At 46.5% G+C, this 22,500-nt stretch overlaps 1 protein-coding gene across 2 annotated transcripts in view; it reads right to left on the reverse strand.

Moving 5' to 3' along the window:
- Positions 1-22,500, reverse strand: part of LOC120053554 (cAMP-specific 3',5'-cyclic phosphodiesterase 4D-like) — a 275,152-nt gene that overhangs the window by 50,374 nt on the left and 202,278 nt on the right. The window contains exon 1 of one of the 2 annotated variants that reach the window (XM_039000803.1): positions 16,841-16,959. The exons of the other annotated variant lie outside the window; for it this stretch is intronic. Within the exon in view, the coding sequence (XP_038856731.1) occupies positions 16,841-16,959 (119 nt within the window). Of the gene's footprint in view, positions 1-16,840; positions 16,960-22,500 lie in introns of those variants that run through there. 2 annotated transcript variants of the gene reach the window in all.

Consider the following 22,500-nt stretch of genomic DNA (forward strand, 5'->3'; position numbering starts at 1 on the left):
AAAAAGCCTTAGACAAGTGGAGACAGGAGGGAGAGAAGAGGGCAGGGAGAGCAGCCACCTGGAGGTGCATTCTATGGAAGAGGAGAACCCTGGGGGCGCTGCTAGGGAGACTTCAGCCAGTGACTGACACACATTCCAGAGTACATGATGATTAACATACAGCCTTTACCACCTTATGAGAGAGTATGTAACGGCTGTTGTATGGTGTTGACATAGTGAGTTCTGATGGAAACGTAGTAACTAGAGACACCACAGCACAGAGGCAAACATTCATGCTGGATGGCTGCTCTTCTTTGCACTGTGTTGTATAGTTAACAGAGTACAACAGAGAGGAAGACTAGAAAAAGACATCTCTCACATACAGTTACTGTAGTTAACCAAGAACTTCTCATGTTCCACAGTCAAAACAACAAATATGAACGGACAGGCCAGAGCTTGACAGCCTGAAGAAGGAAAGGAACCAGAGAACAGTGGGAAGTATGATAAGGGTGCAGGAGAGAGGGCGGAGAGGATTGAGATGACAGGCAGGAGACAGAGGCAGGGAGAGGAGGACAATGTGGAGATAAACGACAGAGCCTTACGCAGGATGATGGAAGGAGAGAGAGAGAGAGAGAGAGAGAGAGAGAGAGAGAGAGAGAGAGAGAGAGAGGCATATTTGTGTCTTTTGGAAGGGGTTGGATTAAAAGTGGTTGGACCTTATGTGCAATTGACCAATAAAGTTATCTTAATCTCAAAATAAGAGGAAAAACCGCTGGTAAGAATCTAGGGGACTGGAAATGGGGTGAGTGAGAGAGGAAAGTAGCAGGACAAAGGAGAGAGAGAAAAGGGTGAGAGAGAGAGGGGAAACAGAGAGAAACAGGACAGTGTGTGGTTGGAAGACATTGTGTGTCTGTTTACCAGATTCCTTCCATGTTCCGTAGAGAGCTGATGGAGCGAGATCGTGGCTTCATAACAATACTCATGATGTCACCTTCTCTCCCACACGTTACTGTCCTGTCCAGGCCACAGCCCCCACGGTCCTGTTCAGGTCAAACCACAGACCCCACAACTCCCTAGAAAGGAAAGTGTTCCTGTTCAAACCACGGTTCCCACAGTTCCCACGTTTTCCCCTCCTGGTCTAACGGTCCTATTGTGTTCAGATTGTGGTCAAACCACAGCGGTCACTCTTCACTTCTACAGTTATCTCAAAAAGCGGTCCTGCTCTGATAAGATTATTTTCAGACCGTGTTTCCACCTCTCCTTCGAACTGCAATAATCCTGTAGATGGGTCCAACAGAGTGGTCCTGTAATGTTCCTGTTGTGGTCGTGTTGTGTTTAGGGCTTCTGTGCCCCAGCCTGGGAGCTTATGGTCCAGACAGAAACAAAGACTGGTATATAAGTCAGAGAACACAGGACTGGAGTCCCAACTAAAACTATTCACTACACAGGAATCCTCAGACCACAGTGTAAGTCGGATCCGCCTCCTCTATTTAGCGCTCTCTCTCTCCCCCTTTCTTTCTCTTTCCCTTCCTCGGACTCCTGCTTTGCACTCTCTCTCTCTTGCTCTGTTGTTGTTACCAACATGTGTCAATTCTCTTCCACTTTTTTCCTTACCTCTCCCTCTCGACAGTCTTTTCCTGGCCAGCGAGTATAAGCCCTCCTCCTCTCTTTCTTCTCCCTCTTTTTTCTCTCTGTCTTCTGACTCTTCCCTCCTTCCCTGGCCACATGTGTAAGCTCTCTCTCTCTCTCTCTCTCTCTCCTTCCTGCAGCTTGAGGGGGGGGTTTGTGTTGGCAGGGGTGGGGTTGTTGAGGTTGCAGTAACTCCTTCAGGGGCGGGGCTCTATCCCATAGTACAGCCGCTGTCTCAAACATCAATCACACTGCTGCCAAGGTAACCAAACACCAACACCCGTGTTGTATTATCCACAATGTGCTAGAGAAGTAGCATAGTGGCATGTGGCACAAATACACTGTGACTTCCAATGAATTACAATTGAAGTTATCCACAGTGACTAATACAGGTGTAGTAAGGACAGAAAGTAGCTGAATAAAAGTAATAATATGAGCAATGAAAATTAAGTAAAATCTTCTTACATATTAAGACACTTCAATGACTTAAAACCGCTTGCATAATAGTGGAGCGAGGGAGAGAGGGAGGGAGGGACAATGAGTGACCAACCAGGAGAGTTTGAGGACTAGCCCCAGACCATTCTCCAACGTGAAAATATTGTGTTACGTGAAATCATACCAACAATGTAAATTCAAGGTAACTTCATACATTCTAGGAAGTCTAATCCTTCCAATTAAATATCAAGTGTAACTTGACCATCTATTGTTACTTATAAGTCTAACTTGATCATCTTCTATTCGGTGTGAGGTGTTTTGTCAACAAACAAGGAGGCTTCCACCACATGGCAGAACTTGGCCAAAGTTTCTGGCAGGGCTACTACACAAGCCCAATTACCTCATAACCTGGTCACTGAGAGAGAGAGAGAGAGAGAGAGAGAGAGAGAGAGAGAGAGAGAGAGAGAGAGAGAGAGAGAGAGAGAGAGAGAGAGAGAGAGAGAGAGAGAGAGAGAGAGAGAGAGAGAGAGAGAGAGAGAGAGAGAGAGAGAGAGAGAGAGAGAGAGAGAGAGAGAGAGAGAGAGAGAGAGAGAGAGAGAGAGAGAGAGAGAGAGAGAGAGAGAGAGAGAGAGAGAGAGAGAGAGAGAGAGAGAGAGAGAGAGAGAGAGAGAGAGAGAGAGAGAGAGAGAGAGAGAGAGAGAGAGAGAGAGAGAGAGAGAGAGAGAGAGAGAGAGAGAGAGAGAGAGAGAGAGAGAGAGAGAGAGAGACAGACAGACAGACAGACAGACAGACAGACAGACAGACAGACAGACAGAGAGACAGAGAGAGAGACAGAGAGAGAGACAGACAGACAGACAGACAGACAGACAGACAGACAGACAGACAGACAGACAGACAGACAGAGAGACAGACAGAGAGAGAGACAGACAGAGAGAGCTCCTCATTAGGGTCTGAATGGGACAGCTAAGTGATTCTCTTATGACGCACGTCTTAGACACAACAACAGCTCGTAATAAGACCCGGTAGTAATAATGCCCGGCTATGACAGCAACACGCACGTACAAACACACACACACCTGCATCTCATATACCTTGGCATAATTGCGTGACGTCAACTAGAGGATGTTGTCTTTTGTTCTGCCAGAGAAGAGGGAGAGGGAAAGAAAGAGAGAGGGAGAGAGAGAGAAAGAAAGAAAGAGAGGGAGAGAGAGAAACTGGCCCACTCAAGGCTTTCTATGAGGGATAATACGTTGGTCATTTGCTTCATGTGCTGCTTCTTTTCTTTTATGTTGTGTGAGAGAAAAGAGACATGACTGGGGCCACCATCGGCCGCACGTCACACTCTCTCACACTCTCAAACACACTCTCGAACACACACACACACTCACACAATGAGCTGTAATTCGACATAATCAATGCTGACCTCAGATAATGAGGTAATAATGTATGTAGCGTACCCACATACATCAGCTAACGAATAGGCCTATTCACCCAACAACAGGATGAAACAGGATGTCATTTGATTGGGGGCAAACTTGCCTTATTCCTTCTTCCGGTCACTTTTGTGGACCCTGAGCCTAGTTACTCCCTGACCTTCTGACTCCACATAAAGTCTAACAAACAGCATTTGTTTTAGGTCAGAAATGAAGAGAAACAGCTATTCTACATACATCAAATCAATTTGTTGATTTTTTATTTGTTCCCAAGCAGCACATAAATCCAATGACAACCATAGTATCCCTCATAGAGAGGCTTGAGTGGCCTGGCTTCTCCTTCTCTCTCTCATTCTTTCTTTCTTTCTTTCTCTCTCTTCTCTGGCAGAACAAAAGACAACATCCCCTGGTTGACGTTACACTGTCATAACATCCTGTCATGGTGTAGTATATATACATCCTGTCATGGTGTAGTATATATACATCCTGTCATGGTGTAGTATATATACATCCTGTCATGGTGTAGTATATATACATCCTGTCATGGTGTAGTATATATACATCCTGTCATGGTGTAGTATATATACATCCTGTCATGGTGTAGTATATATACATCCTCTCATGGTGTAGTATATATACATCCTCTCATGGTGTAGTATATATACATCCTGTCATGGTGTAGTATATATACATCCTGTCATGGTGTAGTATATATACATCCTCTCATGGTGTAGTATATATACATCCTGTCATGGTGTAGTATATATACATCCTGTCATGGTGTAGTATATATACATCCTGTCATGGTGTAGTATATATACATCCTGTCATGGTGTAGTATATATACATCCTGTCATGGTGTAGTATATATACATCCTGTCATGGTGTAGTATATATACATCCTGTCATGGTGTAGTATATATACATCCTGTCATGGTGTAGTATATATACATCCTGTCATGGTGTAGTATACACATACATTCCACCATATATCCTCTGTTGAAATGATCATATGTGCGTCCCAAATAGCAACATATTCCCAATATAATGCACTACTGTCCCCTGTGGGCCCTGTAGTGTACTACATAGGGAATACCGTAGGGTGATATTTGGGACGCATCCCATGTTTCTCCAGCAACGCAGTCAGTCAGATGATGAACCTCTGTGTGAGGCTGGCAAACCAATGAGCTTCTCTAACAGCAGAGGTACAGTAATGTGACTGATTTCATGCTGGCTGACTGGCTGGCTGCATTCTGAGGCTGTCCATGGTATACACATCACGTGACTCGTTGTCATCATTGGCAGTGAATGAAGTGGAGTTGAATAGGCACAACCCACTGGTTCATGTTTAAGCATCAGTCACACCCTGAGTTTTTTCTTACCCAGGGCCATAGTTACAGGCTAAAGGCAATAACATTTTTATTTTAAAATGTGGTAATTTCACAGGTCCACAGTGACATACTGTCATTGTTGCATACAACCCAACAAGAAAGAGTTAACAACTTAAACACAAGATATGATAACAAAGCGCTTCAAACTAAGAAGTACAGCAGTTACATTCAGTTTCATGTAAAGGTATAATACAAGTTCAGCACACAGGTCATTTGGATCATTATTGCCATCTAGTGCTGAAATAGGCATACTGTATATGCTGGGGCAGTGCCAGTGGACAATTCTAAAGCATTATGTTCCCCTAGTGGTCATGAAAGTTAACCTGAAGTAGGCCTAGCAATAAGGCAAGAATAGACCAAGCTAAGAATCAGAATATTCCAAAGTTACTTGGTTGAATTGATTTTGTTAAATAGGCCTTCGTAAAATGAGTTCATGATGCATATGACCTTATTCACTCTACTATCAGTGCAATGGCTACCCAGACTATTTGCATTGCCCCCCCCCCCCCTTTTACACCGCTGCTACTCTCTGTTATCATCTATGCATAGTCACTTTAATAACTCTACCTACATGTACATATTACCTCAATTACCTCGACCAACTGGTGCCCCCGCACATTGACTCTGTACCGGTACCTCTGTAATAGTCTGGCTATTGTTATTTTACTGCTGCTCTTTAATTACTTGTTCCTATTCGTATTTTTTAAACAGCATTGTTGGTTAGGGGTTTGTAAGTAAGCATTTCACGGTAAGGTGAAATACCTGTTGTATTCAGCGCATGTGACTAATACCATTTGATTTGATTTGAACGTGTTATAAATAGGTTGAAGTGAGGCTACAGAGGACAGACGGTCAGCCCACTCAATCCACAGGTCAAGCTCCACGCATATCTATATGTCTAGAATAACACTCTGACCTTTACCTCATGACTTGGTTATGGCGCCAAGACTCACACTCCACATTACACACACACACACATGCACGCACGTCATTCACACACGCACACACACATACGTACGAGCAGACACACACACACAAATACAGAAATAACCTGCTTTGATAATCATAAAGCACACATCTGATTACTATGATTACTTGGAGAGACAGACAGACCCTGCAGAATTAGCACTAATGGGAGGAAAGTGCCTTGGCTATGAGCGTTAGAGCAACCAATAAGCTGAATAATCAACTGAATGGAGCCATCTCCCAGAACATGGAGTAAAGTGCAGGATTTGTTGGAGCTCTCCCATTCCCTTATTTGTCACCTTTCACTCTTCTAATAGCACCAATCTCTCTATCTAACAGTAAACATGTTGCTGCATCCACACACACACACACACACACACACACACACACACACACACACACACACACACACACACACACACACACACACACACACACACACACACACACACACACACACACACACACACACACACACACACACACACTTCAATGTCTACTGCACATATTGACCAACACCTGTGCAACATTGGATCTATACAGACCAAACACCAGAACTAATCCCTTATAAAAACCAAAGCCACAGATGCAGGATCTTAATTTGATATTGTCACAACAAAATAATCCTACGGCAACATGAATTGAAAGTTTAGTCCATAATGTTATTTGATCAGTAGTTAGGCTATTAACTGGCCAAAAGTAGGCTACAGTGCCTTCAGAAAGTTTTCACACCCCTTGACGTTTTCAAAATTTTGTTGTGTTACAGCCTGCATTTAAAATACCTCATAATGTCAAAGTGGAATTATGTTTTTAGGAATGTTTACAAATTAATTAAAAATGAAAAGCTGAAATGTCTTGAGTCAGTAAGTATTCAACCCTTTTCTTATTGCAAGCCTACATAAGTTCAGGAATATAATTGTGCTTAATAAGTCACCTAATTTATTGCATGGACTCACTCTGTGTGCAATAATAGTGTTCAACATGCTTTTTTAATTACTACCCCATCTCTGTACCCCACATATACAATTATCTGTACAGTCCCTCAGTCGAGCAGTAAATTTCAAGCACAGATTCAACCAAAAAGACCAGAGAGGTTTTCCAATGGTTCTCAAAGGGGGAAAAAAGAAAAGAAAAAAAGAAAAAAGAAAGCAGACATTGAATATCCCTCTAAGCATGGTGTAGTTATTAATTACACTTTGGATGGTGTATCAATACACCCAGTCCCTACAAAGATACAGGTGCCCTTCTTAACACAGATGCCGGTGAGGAAGGAAACCACTCAGGGATTTCACCATGAACCCAATGGTGACTTTAAAACAGTTGCAGTTTAGTGGCTGTGATGGGAGATAACTGAGGATGGATCAACAACATTGGAGTTACTCCACAATACTAACATAAATGACAGAGTGAAATAAAGAAATCATGTACAGAATAAAAATATTCCAAAACATGCATCCTGTTTGCAATAAGGCACTAAAGTAATAATGCAAAAAATGTGGCAAAGAAATTAACTTTTTGTCCTGAATACAAAGTGTTATGTTTGGGGCAAATCATACATAACGCGTCAGTAAGCACCACCCTTCGTATTTTCAAGCATGGTGGTGACTGTTATGTGTATGTTTGTCATCGGTAAGGCCTAGGGAGTTTTTAAGGATAAAAATGAAGGGAATAGAGCTAACTACAGGCAAAATCCTAAAGAAAACTTAGTTCAGTCTGCTATCCAACAGACACTGAGAGAAAAATGCACCTTTCAGCAGGACAGTAACCTAAAACACAATGCCAAATCTCTTACTGGAGTTGCTTACCAAGATGACGTTGAATGTTGCTGGAAAAGTTACAGTTTTGACTTAAATCGCCTTGAAAATCTATGGCAAGACTTGAAAATGTCTGTCTAGCAATGATCAACAATGACTTTTTAAGAACAATGGGCAAATTTTGCACAATCCAGGTGTGGAAAGCTCTTAGAGACTTACCCAGAAAGACACCAAAGATGATTCTAACATGTATTGATTCAGGGGGTTGAATACTTATCTTATCAAGATATATTAATGATTTATTTTCCATTTATATATATATAGTACCAGTCAAAAGTTTGGACACACCTACTAATTCAAGGGTTTTTATTTATTTGTATTATTTTCTACATTGTAGAATAATAGTGAAGACATCACAACTATGAAATAACACATATGGAATCATGTAGTAACCAAAAAAGTGTTAAATAAATCTAAATATATTTTAGATTTTAGATTCTTCAAAGTAGCCACCCTTTGCCTTGATGACAGCTTTGCACACTCTTGGCATTCTCTCAATCTGCTTCATGAGAAATGCTTTTCCAACATAGGTTGAGCACTTGTTGGCTACTTTTCCTTCATTCTGTGGTCCAACTCATCCCAAACCATCTCAATTGGGTTGAGGTCGGTTGATTGTGGAGACCAGGTCACCATCACTCTCCTTCTTGGTCAAATAGCCCTTACACAGCCTGGAGGTGTGTTTTGGGTCATTGTCCTGTTGAAAAACAAATGATAGTCCCACTAAGCGCAAACCAGATGGGATGGCATGTCATTTCAGAATGCTGTGGTAGCCATGCTGGTTAAGTGTGCCTTGAATTCTAAATAAATGACAGACAATGTCACCAGCAATGCACCCCCACACCATCACACTTCCTCCTCCATGCTTCATGATTGGAACCACACATGCAGAAATCATCCGTTCACCTACTCTGCGTCTCACAAAGCCAAAACCAAACATCTCAAATTTGGAATCACCAAAGGTGTCACGCCCTGGCCTTAGTATTCTTTGTTTTCTTTATTATTTTAGTTAGGTCAGGGTGTGACATGGGGAATGTTTGTGTTTTGTCGTTTTGGGTGGTTATATGGTAAAGGGGGTGTTGGGTGTAGTGTATGAGTTTGTGTTGAGTGAATGTTTCTAGGTATGTCTATGGTTGAGTTAATGTTTCTAGGTATGTCTATGGTTGAGTGAATGTGTCTAGGTATGTCTATGGTTGCCTGAGTGGTTCTCAATCAGAGACAGATGTCTTTCATTTGTCTCTGATTGGGAGCCATATTTAAGGCAGCCATGGGCATCATGCATTTGTGGGTAATTGTCTATGTGTAGTGTTTGTGTCAGCACTATCTGTCTTTATAGCTTCACGGTCGTCAGTTTTGTTATTTTGTTAGTTCGTAATTAGTTGTTCGTTTCTTGTTTGTTTTTCTCTCTTCTTAAAATAAAGAAGATGTATTTTGCACACACTGCGCCTTGGTCCAATCTCTCACAGCAAGACGATCGTGACAGAATTACCCACCAATGCGGGATCAAGCAGCGTGATAAGCGGCAACAGGAGCAGCGCAAGGAGGAATGGCAATGGGAGCGTAATCTGGACTACACTACGTGGGAGGAGATCGACAGGTGGGCGATCGACCCAGGGCGAGTGCCGGAGCCCACCTGGGATTCTCTGGCGCAGTGCGAGGAGGGATACCGGCGAATGGAGGCAGCACGACGACGCGGTAGGAAGCCTGTGAGTCAGCCCAAAAAATTTCTTGGGGGGGGGCTTAGAGGTAGTGGGCCGAGGGCAGGTAGGAGACCTGCGCCCATTTCCCAGGCTAACCGTGGAGAGCGGGAGTACGGGCGAACACCGTGTTACGCAGTAGAGCGCACGGTGTCTCCTGTACGTGTTCATAGCCCGGTGCGGGTTATTCCACCTCCCCGCACTGGTAGGGCTAGATTGGGCATTGAGCCAGGTGCCATGAAGCCGGCTCAACGCGTCTGGTCTCCAGTGCGTCTCCTCGGGCCGGCATACATGGCACCAGCCTTAAGCATGGTGTCCCCGGTTCGCCTACATAGCCCGGTGCGGGTTATTCCACCTCCCCGCACTGGTCGGGCGACGGGGAGCATTCAACCAGGTAAGGTTGGGCAGGCTCGGTGCTCAAGGGAGCCAGTACGCCTGCACGGTCCGGTATTTCCGGCGCCACCTCCCCGCCCCAGTCCAGTTCCACCAGTGCCTACACCACGCAACAGGCTTCCAGTGTGTCTCCAGAGCCCTGTTCCTACTCCACGCACTCGCCCTATGGTGCGTGTCTCCAGCCCGGTACCACCAATTCCGGCACCACGCACCAAGCCTCCTGTGCGTCTCCAGAGTCCTGTGCATCCTGTTGCTGCTCCCCGCACTAGCCCTGAGATGCGTGTCCCCAGCCCGGTACCACCAGTTCCGGCACCACGCACTAGGCCTAATGTGCGTCCCCAGGGTCCAGTATGCCCTGTTCCTTCTCCCCGCACTAGCCTGAAGGTGCGTGTCCTTAGCCCGGTGCCTCCAGTTCCGGCACCACGCACCAGGCCTACAGTGCGCCTCATCCGGCCAGAGCCATCCGTCTGCCCAGTGCCATCTGAGCCATCCGTCTCCCCAGCGCCATCTGAGCCATCCGTCTCCCCAGCGCCATCTGAGCCATCCGTCTCCCCAGCGCCATCTGAGCCATCCGTCTCCCCAGCGCCATCTGAGCCATCCGTCTCCCCAGCGCCATCTGAGCCATCCGTCTGCCCAGTGCCGTCTGAGCCATCCGTCTGTCCCGAGCCATTAGAGCCGCCCGTCTGTCCCGAGCCGTCAGAGCCGTTAGTCAGTCAGGAGCCGCTAGAGCCATTCGTCAGTCAGGATCTGCCAGAGCCGCCAACCAGACAGGATCTGCCAGAGCCGCCAACCAGACAGGATCTGCCAGAGCCGCCAACCAGACAGGATCTGCCAGAGCCGCCAACCAGACAGGATCTGCCAGAGCCGCCAACCAGACAGGATCTGCCAGAGCCGTCAGCCAGCCATGAGCGTCCAGATCCGTCAGCCAGCCATGAGCAGCCAGATCCGTCAGCCAGCCATGAGCAGCCAGATCCGTCAGCCAGCCATGAGCAGCCAGATCCGTCAGCCAGCCATGAGCAGCCAGATCCGTCAGCCAGCCATGAGCAGCCAGATCCGTCAGCCAGCCATGAGCAGCCAGATCCGTCAGCCAGCCATGAGCCGTCCAGCCAGGATCCGCCAGAGCCGTCCAGCCAGGATCCGCCAGAGCCGTCATCCAGCCAGGATCCGTCCCTCAGTCCGGAGCTGCCGTCCCTCAGTCCGGAGCTGCCCCTTATCCTGGTGCTGCCCCTTATCCTGGTGCTGCCCCTTATCCTGGTGCTGCCCCTTAGTCCGGTGCTGCCCCTTAGTCCGGCGCTGCCCCTTAGTCCGGTGCTGCCCCTTAGTCCGGTGATGCCCCTTAATCCAGTGGGGTTAATGTGGAGGGTGGCCATTTGGAGGAGGCTACGAAAGCGGGTAGTGACTATGGTGGGGTGGGGACCACGACCAGTGCCAGAGCCGCCACCGTGGACAGACGCCCACCCAGACCCTCCCTTAGACTTTATGCTGGTGCGCCCGGAGTTCGCACCTTAAGGGGGGGGTTATGTCACGCCCTGGCCTTAGTATTCTTTGTTTTCTTTATTATTTTAGTTAGGTCAGGGTGTGACATGGGGAATGTTTGTGTTTTGTCGTTTTGGGTGGTTATATGGTAAAGGGGGTGTTGGGTGTAGTGTATGAGTTTGTGTTGAGTGAATGTTTCTAGGTATGTCTATGGTTGAGTTAATGTTTCTAGGTATGTCTATGGTTGAGTGAATGTGTCTAGGTATGTCTATGGTTGCCTGAGTGGTTCTCAATCAGAGACAGATGTCTTTCATTTGTCTCTGATTGGGAGCCATATTTAAGGCAGCCATGGGCATCATGCATTTGTGGGTAATTGTCTATGTGTAGTGTTTGTGTCAGCACTATCTGTCTTTATAGCTTCACGGTTGTCAGTTTTGTTATTTTGTTAGTTCGTAATTAGTTGTTCGTTTCTTGTTTGTTTTTCTCTCTTCTTAAAATAAAGAAGATGTATTTTGCACACGCTGCGCCTTGGTCCAATCTCTCACAGCAAGACGATCGTGACAAAAGGACAGATTTCCACCAGTCTAATGACCATGTTTCTTGGCCCAAGCAAGTCTCTGCTTCTTATTGGTGTCCTTTAGTAGTGGCTTATTTTCAGCAATTCAACCATGAAAGCCTGATTCATGCAGTCTCCTCTGAACAGTTGATGTTGAGATGTGTCTGTTTTTTATTTTAACCCAAATTTAACTAGGCAAGTCCATTAAGAACAAATTCTTATTTACAATGACGGCCAAGGAACAGTGGATTAACTGCATTGTTCAGGGTCAGCTGAGGGATTCGATTTAGCAACCTTTCGGTTACTGGCCCAATGCTCTAACCACTAGGCTATCTGCCGCCCCTGTTACTTGAATTCTGTGAAGCATTTATTTGGGCTGCAATTTCTGAGGCTAGTAACTCTACTGAACTTATCCTCTGCAGCAGAGGTAGCTCTGTGTCTTACTTTCTTGTGGCGGTCCTCATGAGAATCAGTTTCATCATAGCACTTGATGGTTTTGGCGACTGCACTTGAAGACACTTTTAAAGTTCTTGACATTTTCTGGATTGACTGACCTTCATGTCTTAAAGTAATGATGGGCTGTCTGTAACGGCTTTCCTCTTCCTCTTCATCCGAAGAGGAGGAGCATGGATTGAACCAAGACGCAGCGTTGTGATAAGACATGATATTTAATAAACAAAACAGAAAACACGACGAACACTTGAATAATTACAAAACAATAAACGATGTAGACAGACCTGGACGACGAACTTACATGAAACACGAAGAACGCACGAACAGGAAAAATGACTACATAAAACGAACGAACAAACAAAACCGAAACAGTCCCGTGTGGCGTAACATACACAGACACTGACACAGGAGACAACCACCCACAACAAACAAAGTGAAAACACCTACCTTAATATGATTCTCAATCAGAGGAGATGAAAACCACCTGCCTCTAATTGAGAACCATATCAGGTACCCATAAACCAACATAGAAACACAAAACATAGACTGCCCACCCAAACTCACTTCCTGACCAACTAACACATACAAAACTAACAGAAAACAGGTCAGGAACGTGACATAACCCCCCCCTTAAGGTGCGAACTCCGGGCGCACCAGCACAAAGTCTAGGGGAGGGTCTGGGTGGGCATCTGACCACGGTGGTGGCTCAGGCTCTGGGCGAGGTCCCCACCCCACCATAGTCAATCCCAGCTTATGTCTCCCCCTTAGAATGACCACCCTCCTATTACACCCACTTAATTTACATGGTAACATCAAGATAAGGGGCAGCACCAGGATAAGGTAGCACAGGACAGAGAGATAGCTCAAGACAGAGAGATAGGTCAGGATAGAGAGGTAGCTCAGGATAGAGGGGCAACTCCGGACTGAAGGGCAGCTCCGGACAGAGAGACAGCTCTGGACTGAGGGGCAGTTCTGGATTAATGACAGCTCCGGGCTGAGGGGCTGCTCATGGCTGGCTGACGGCTCTGGACGCTCATGGCTGGCTGACGGCTCTAGACGCTCATGGCTGGCTGACGGCTCTGGACGCTCATGGCTGGCTGACGGCTCTGGACGCTCATGGCTGGCTGACGGCTCTGGACGCTCATGGCTGGCTGACGGCTCTGGACGCTCATGGCTGGCTGACGGCTCTGGACGCTCATGGCTGGCTGACGGCTCTGGACGCTCATGGCTGGCTGACGGCTCTGGACGCTCATGGCTGGCTGACGGCTCTGGACGCTCATGGCTGGTTGGCGGCTCTGGCAGATCCTGTCTGGTTGGCGGCTCTGGCAGATCCTGTCTGGTTGGCGGCTCTGGCAGATCCTGTCTGGTTGGTGGCTCTGGCAGATCCTGTCTGGTTGGCGGCTCTGGCAGATCCTGTCTGGTTGGCGGCTCTGGCAGATCCTGTCTGGTTGGCGGCTCTGGCAGATCCTGTCTGGTTGGCGGCTCTGGCAGATCCTGACTGACGAATGGCTCTAGCGGCTCCTGACTGACTAACGGCTCTGACGGCTCGGGACAGACGGGTGGCTCTAATGGCTCGGGACAGACGGATGGCTCAGACGGCACTGGGCAGACGGATGGCTCAGATAGCGCTGGGGAGACGGATGGCTCAGATGGCGCTGGGGAGACGGATGGCTCAGATGGCGCTGGGGAGACGGATGGCTCAGATGGCGCTGGGGAGACGGATTTCTCAGATGGCGCTGGGGAGACGGATGGCTCAGATGGCGCTGGGGAGACGGATGGCTCTGGCCGGATGAGGCGCACTGTAGGCCTGGTGCGTGGTGCCGGAACTGGAGGCACCGGGCTAAGGACACGCACCTTCAGGCTAGTGCGGGGAGCAGGGACAGGGCACACTGACCTCTCGAAGCGCACTATAGGCCTGGTGCGTGGTACCGGCACTGGTGGTACCGGGCTAAGGGCACGCACCTTAGGGCGAGTGCGGGGAGAAGGAACAGTGCGTACAGGGCTCTGGAGACGCACAGGTGGCTTAGTGCGTGGTGCCGGAACTGGAGGCACTGGGCTGGAGACACGCACCATAGGGAGAGTGCGTGGAGGAGGAACAGGGCTCTGGAAACGCACTGGAAGCCTGGTGCGTGGTGTAGGCACTGGTGGTACTAGGCTGGGGCGGGAAGGTGGCGCCGGAAATACCGGACCGTGCAGGCGTACTGGCTCCCTTGAGCATTGAGCCTGCCCAACCTTACCTGGTTGAATAATCCCCGTCGCCCGACCAGTGCGGGGAGGTGGAATAACCCGCACCGGGCTATGTAGGCGAACCGGGGACACCATGCGTAAGGCTGGTGCCATGTAAGCCGGCCCGAGGAGACGCACTGGTGGCCAGATATGTAGAGCCGGCTTCATGGCACTTGGCTCAATGCTCAATCTAGCCCTACCAGTGCGGGGAGGTGGAATAACCCGCACCGGGCTATGCACACGTACAGGAGACACCGTGCGCTCTACTGCGTAACACGGTGTCTGCCCGTACTCCCGCTCTCCACGGTTAGCCTGAGAAGTGGGCGCAGGTCTCCTACCTGCCCTTGGCCCACTACCTCTTAGCCCCCCCCCCCCCCCCCAAGAAATTTTTGGGGTTTCTTCACGGGCTTCCGTGCTAGCCGCGTACCTTCATAACTCCGGTCTTGAGCTTGATTCTCCGGCTTCCAGCCACGTCTCCTTGCTGCCTCCTCATATCGCCGCCTCTCTGCTTTCGCTGCCTCCAGCTCAGCTTTGGGACGGCGATATTCTCCCGGCGGTGCCCATGGACCTTTCCCGTCCAATATTTCCTCCCAACTCCAATAATCCTGTGTAGCAGGCCACTGCTCGAATTCACGCTGCTTGGTTCTGGTAAGGTGGGTGGTTCTGTAACGGCTTTCCTCTTCCTCTTCATCCGAAGAGGAGGAGCATGGATTGAACCAAGACGCAGCGTTGTGATAAGACATGATATTTAATAAACAAAACAGAAAACACGACGAACACTTGAATAATTACAAAACAATAAACGATGTAGACAGACCTGGACGACGAACTTACATGAAACACGAAGAACGCACGAACCGGAAAAATGACTACATAAAACGAACAAACAAACAAAACCGAAACAGTCCCGTGTGGCGTAACATACACAGACACTGACACAGGAGACAACCACCCACAACAAACAAAGTGAAAACACCTACCTTAATATGATTCTCAATCAGAGGAGATGAAAACCACCTGCCTCTAATTGAGAACCATATCAGGTACCCATAAACCAACATAGAAACACAAAACATAGACTGTCCACCCAAACTCACGTCCTGACCAACTAACACATACAAAACTAACAGAAAACAGGTCAGGAACGTGACACTGTCGTTTCTCTTTGCTTATTTGAGCTGTTCTTGCCATAATATGGACTTGGTCTTTTACCAAATAGGGCTATCTTCTGTATAACACCCCTACCTTGTCACAACACAACTGATTGGCTCAAACACATTAAGGAAAGAAATTCCACAAATTAACTTTTAAGAAGGCACACTTGTTAATTGAAATGCATTCCAGGTGACTACCTCATGAAGCTGGTTGGGAGAATGCCAAGAGTGTGCAAAGCTGTCAACAAGGCAAAGGGTGGCTACTTTGAAGAATCTCAAATATATTTAGATTTCTTTAACACTTTTTTGGTTACTACATGACTCCATATGTGTTATTTCAATGTAGAAAATAGTAAAAATAAAGAATAACCCTTGAATGAGTAGGTGTGTCCAAACTTTTGACTGGTACTGTATATACATATGTTTTTTTTTTTTACTTTGACATTAGAGTATTTTGTGTAGATCGTTGACAATTCAAAAGAAATTAAATCCATTTAAATCCCACTTTGTAACACAACGACATTTTGGTAAAGTCAAGGTGTGTGAATACTTTCTGAAGCCACTGTACAAGAAATGTGCATTTAACTGCGTCAGTGTGGGTTTTCAGTGAATGTATGTAAATCACAAAGCTCATTTGCATTAACATTTCCTGCGGAGCAGAAAAATTCTCAGCAACAAAATAGTGATCAAAATAGCCCAGCGGCTGAGAAACAGAGCAACGACATTTTACATAACACTGTGGCGCACTTCAATGTGAACGCTGATCTGTTTGTTAGGGTTGCCCTGGTGGAGCTATTTATCACCGGTAGGCCAGGTAGGGCTTAGATAAGTGTGTGTGAAGAGCATTCACACACACAAAATGAGGAAGTGCTTTAAAGAACTATTATTGATCAATCCAGTTGGCTAATAGAGCTCTATGACATGTTCAACTTCCCCTGTCTGCTCCTCTACGATCTCTCACACACAAGGAATATCTGCCTGTTTACTGATGAAACAGAAAGCTTTGTGAGGGGGAGCAGTTGAAAAAGAACTATGACAGTCCAAGAATCACAGCAACAATCCCATTCTAGTCCATCTCAAGACAGTTTTCTCTGGGACAAAACTGCTCCCCTTCTAGAGAGCGCCACTGGACATCTAGCCTTGGAATAATAACTAAACAGAAACATGACATATTGGTCGATTAATAATAAATGCAGTCACAATAGCCTACCCTCCCTCCCCTATCCCCAGTGCCCAGTTACCCTCTCCTCCTGGCTTTGATGTCGATGGGCTTGTTGGTGGCGTATGGAGAGCCACTGGAGCAGGCATGGCGGTAGCGTGCTATCCTCTCAAGAGACTCGGAGTTCGCTGGCAGACTCATCTTACTGCACCTCCACACTCACAGCTGAAACAAACACTCACACACATACGTGCAAGGGAACACTCCCTTACAGCAGACACACACACACACGGTAGAGACACACACACACACTCACTCACACACACACACACACACACACACAAGCGCCAGGGAGGACACTCCTTCTAGAGAGCTCCACTGGACATCTACCCTCTACGAGATGAGAGGGAGGAAGGAGAGGTGGAGGGAGAAGCATGAGATAAGGTGAGAGAGAGAGAGAGAGAGAGAGAGAGAGAGAGAGAGAGAGAGAGAGAGAGAGAGAGAGAGAGAGAGAGAGAGAGACTGAATGATTGTGCAGAGGGGCGGGTACACAGCTACTGGCTGATACTTTATATGTCAGTTACTTTAGACAGCAGTGCTATTACGGTCTGTCTCTAAGTCTAAGTCTCTAAGAGAGACACTATTACTGTCTGTCTCTAAGTCCATCTGAAACAGCTAAGAAGATAATACTCACTCACTCACTCACTCACTCACTCACTCACTCACTCACTCACTCACTCACCCACTCACCCACTCACCCACTCACCCACTCACCCACTCACCCACTCACTCACTCACTCACTCACTCACTCACTCACTCACTCACTCACTCACTCACTCACTCACTCACTCACTGAGGGGATTCGATAAATGTCCTGGGCCTGCCCCGGGTGAACCGGGTTAGCATTGATTGCATTTGGTTTGGAACCTTGTTGACAACATGACTGAGCAGCAATGTTGGGGAAGCTACTCTGAAAATATAGTTTACCAAGCTACCAATTACTTCACACTGGAAGAAGTTAAGCTAAACTAAAATATAGTTTACCAAGCTACCAATTACTTCACACTGGAAGAAGTTAAGCTAAACTAAAATATAGTTTTCTAAAGTTATTTTGAAAAAGTAGTTCACTACATCCAAACTACTTCGTGAAGAATTATCATATCTAAATCTGAAATGTCATAGACTACAAATTGCAAGAACAGATCACTCTGGAGTCAGATGTTAACATAATGTGTAATTTAGCCTATTAAACAAAAAAACGATGTATCCACTGAGAAAGAGGCAGGTCTGATGACTAAAATTAAAGGAAATTCTTGCCTACTTCACTCATATTTTCTTTTCTTTTTACAAAGAAAAGTAGTGTTTCGTTCCAGTAGTTAGCTACATCGCTACATGGCAAAAAAGTAATTACAGTTGAGGTCGGAAGTTTACATACATTTAGGTAGGTGTTATTAAAACTTGTTTTTCAACCACTCCAGAATTTTCTTGTTAACAAACTATAGTTTTGGCAAGTCGGTTAAGCCATCTACTTTGTGCATGACACAAGTAATTTTTCCAACAATTGTTTACAGACAGATTATTTCACTTATAATTCACTGTATCACAATTCCAGTGGGTCAGAAGTTTGCATACACTAAGTTGGCTGTGCCTTTAAAAATTTGGGAAAATTCCAGAAAATGGTGTCAAGGCATTAGAAGCTTCTGATAGGCTAATTGACATCATTTGAGTCAATTGGAGGTGTATCTGTGGATGTATTTCAAGGCCTACCTTCAAACTCAGTGCCTCTTTGCTTGACATCATGGGAAAATCAAAAGAAATCAGCCAAGACATCAGAAAAAAATTGTAGACCCCCACAAGTCTGGTTCATCCTTGGGAGCAGATTCCAAACACTAAAGGTACCACGTTCATCTGTACAAGCAATAGTACCCAAGTATAAACACCATGGGACCACACAGCCGTCATACCGCTCAGGAAGGAGACGCGTTCTGTCTCCTAGAGATGAACGTACTTTGGTGCGAAAAGTTTAAATCAATTCCAGAACAACAGCAAAGGACCTTGTGAAGATGCTGGAGTAAATAGGTACAAAAGTATCTATATCCACAGTAAAACGAGTCCTATATCGACATAACCTGAAAGGCCGCTCAGCAAGGAAGAAGCCACTGCTCCAAAACCGCCATAAAAAAGCCAGACTGCGGTTTGCAACTGCACATGGGGACAAAGATCATACTTTCTGGAGAAATGTCCTCTGGTCTGATGAAACAAAAATGGAACTGTTTGGCCATAATGACCATCGTTATGTTTGGAGGAAAAAGGCGGAGGCTTGCAAGCCGAAGAACACCATCCCAACCGTGAAGCACGGGGGTGGCAGCCTCATGTTGTGGGGGTGCTTTGCTGCAGGAGGGACTGGTGCACTTCACAAAATAGATGGCATCATGAGGAAGGACCATTATGTGGAAATATTGAAGCAACATCTCAAGACATCCGTCAGGAAGGTAAAGCTTGGTCGCAAATGGGTCTTCCAAATGGACAATGACCCTAAGCATACTTCCAAAGTTGTGGCAAAATGGCTTAAGGACAACAAAGTCAAGGTATTGGAGTGGCCATCACAAAGCCCTGACCTTAATCCCATTGAAAATGTGTGGGCAGAACTGAAAAAGCGTGTGCGAGTAAGGAGGCCTACAAACCTGACTTAGTTACACCAGCTCTGTCAGGAGGAATGGGCCAAAATTCACCCAATTTATTGTGGGAAGCTTGTGGAAGGCTACCCGAAATGTTTGACCCAAGTTAAACAATTTAAAGGCAATGCTACCAAATACTAATTGAGTGTATGTAAACTTCTGACCCACTGGGAATGTGATGAAAGAAATAAAAGCTGAAATAAATCATTCTCTCTACTATTATTCTGACATTTCACATTCTTAAAATAAATTGGTGATCCTAACTGACCTAACAGGGATTTTTTACTAGGATTAAATGTGAAATTGTGAAAAACTGAGTTTAAATGTATTTGGCTAAGGTGTATGTAAACATCCGACTTCAACTGTAACTACTGAAAACACTACCAATAATTTTTATTTTATTTTACTTAACCCTTAATTTACCAGGTAAGTTGACTGAGAACACGTTCTCATTTACAGCAATGACCTGGGGAATGGTTACAGGGGAGAGGAGGGGGGATGAATGAGCCAATTGTAAGCTGGGGATGATTAGGTGACCGTGATGGTACGAGGGCAAGATAGGGAATTTAGTTCAACTACCACCAAGCTACTGCAAAATGTGGTTAAATTACAATTAAATTCTCTACTCCCCAACACTGCAGAGGGGCGCTGATTACTGTCCATTTGAGAAGGGCGCTCCTCCCTCACCGCTTTTGCGTGTTCACGTCATGGGCCATAGCCCGGTGCACTTAATCGAACTCGCTCGCTCAATCACCCACTCACTCAGTGCTGTGATAGCCTACCCATAAGAGCTGTGATACCCATCTTCCAAAGCTAGGGCGCAGCAGTGCCCCATCCAGGGACTTTGAATTTTAGGCTGATGTACTGGTTGAGAGGGCGTGAAGCTAAATTCAATTGGATTGCACTTACTGTAATTCACCATTATGTTGTTATTGCAATAGTCTTATCAAAAACACCACCAGCATCACCACCAGAAACATAACACCACCAGCATCACCACCAGAAACATAACACCACCAGCATCACCAGCAGAAACATAACACCACCTATCATTTTAGCTAATTGCTAAAATGTTTGACAAGTTTACAAAACATCCTTTTTCAGTTAGACTACCTTTCCACTCCAAATCCTTCCCATAATCTCAATCAATATCTAGGAGAACTTGACGTTTGTTATGGCTGCAAGCAATGGCATTGATGCTTCAACCAATATTTGACCATATGAAGGTGAATTGTTGCCAGGCTAATTTGGGTTTGTAATGAGCATGCCTTCTATGGCCAACAGTGGGCAGTCTCTTCTAAGAAGAAGGACAGTCAGGGCTGAACACCACACGTTCTCAGACACACACCTGCGTTTGTCTGCCATGGCTTCACAGAGCTAGCAGGTGACAAGTGCTCCTTGGTGACTTTAAAGGCACAGATACAAAGACAGATGCAAAACTGCACATGTGTAAACACATCCAGACACACCCAGACATGGACACAGCACACACACCTGGCTGACAAATCGGCGACACACGATCACTGACTGTAGCATTGTGAGATGAGCACCCAGGAATGGCGTTAGGCTGTTGTTACAAGGTCTCCCTGAGGCACACGGCCAACTGAATCTGCTATCAGAGAAATGGTCCTGTGGCACAGCTGGTAGAGCATGGCACTTGCAACACCAACATTGTGGGTTCGACTCCTGCTTGGCCCACCCAATGCGGAAATGTATGTGTGCCTTACTGTAAGTCTCTTTGGATAAAAGTGTCTGCTAATATTAGAGAGACAGTGGACAGCTAATTGGACCTGCTGTCATTGTGATTGGCTTATGAGGCACAGAGTGCTACAGATCTACTGGTCAGTGTAGGGTCACAGACCTCGTTAGGAGCTTAAAAACAACCCACTGTCACCTGCGAAGGAGCAACGGGGAGCGAGTGAGTTAAAATGGAAGAGGGAGACCAAGAGTGTGAGAAGAGGGAGGGTGCAAGTTCCCCTCATTAGGGGGGGGAATGGTACTTTATGTCACAGGGGCCTCTCTCCATCTCTGCTCCTCAATGACTCATTCACACTTCCTGTGTCCCTACACCCCTCGCTAGGCCCCACCAGGAACCCAACCAACAGGGCTTTACTGTAACGTTACTGTCCAACCTATACCGACAAAGCAGGCTCAAATAAAGACCAGCTTCAACTGAAAGGAAATCTAATAACTTACCATCTATCCCAACTGTGGTCTCAAGCAAAAGCCATTGGTGAGTGAGACCACAGCTATGGCCCCAATCGTACTGTTGTTGATGTTCCCTTATTACCGACCAATGTAGCAGACTCACAGGACTCACGTTTTTATCTTCCAAACTGAAGTGTGTATCTTATTTTGCATTTTAAAGGGGATGAGCCTTGGGGATACATTCACTTCTCATACTGGCTCATAAGTGATGACTGTGTTTACACATGTGCAGTTTTGCATCTGTCTTTGTATCTGTGCCTTTAAAGTCACCACACTACAGTGGTAGGCTTGATTACCAACAACAACGAGACGGCCTACAGGGAGGAGGTGAGGGCCCTCGGAGTGTGGTGTCAGGAAAATAACCTCACACTCAACGTCAACAAAACAAAGGAGATGATTGTGGACTTCAGGAAACAGCAGAGGGAGCACCCCCCTATCCACATCGACGGGACAGTAGTGGAGAAGGTGGAAAGTTTTAAGTTCCTCGGTGTACACATCACGGACAAACTGAATTGGTCCACCCACACAGACAGCGTTGTGAAGAAGGCGCAGCAGCGCCTCTTCAACCTCAGGAGGCTGAAGAAATTCGGCTTGTCACCAAAAGCACTCACAAACTTCTACAGATGCACAATCGAGAGCATCCTGTCGGGCTGTATCACCGCCTGGTACGGCAACTGCTCCGCCCACAACCGTAAGGCTCTCCAGAGGGTAGTGAGGTCTGCACAACGCATCACCGGGGGCAAACTACCTGCCCTCCAGGACACCTACACCACCCGATGTCACAGGAAGGCCATAAAGATCATCAAGGACAACAACCACCCGAGCCACTGCCTGTTCACCCCGCTATCATCCAGA

This window comes from Salvelinus namaycush, chromosome 1 (assembly GCF_016432855.1).
Source record: "Salvelinus namaycush isolate Seneca chromosome 1, SaNama_1.0, whole genome shotgun sequence".
Classification (NCBI taxonomy): Eukaryota; Metazoa; Chordata; class Actinopteri; order Salmoniformes; family Salmonidae; genus Salvelinus; species Salvelinus namaycush.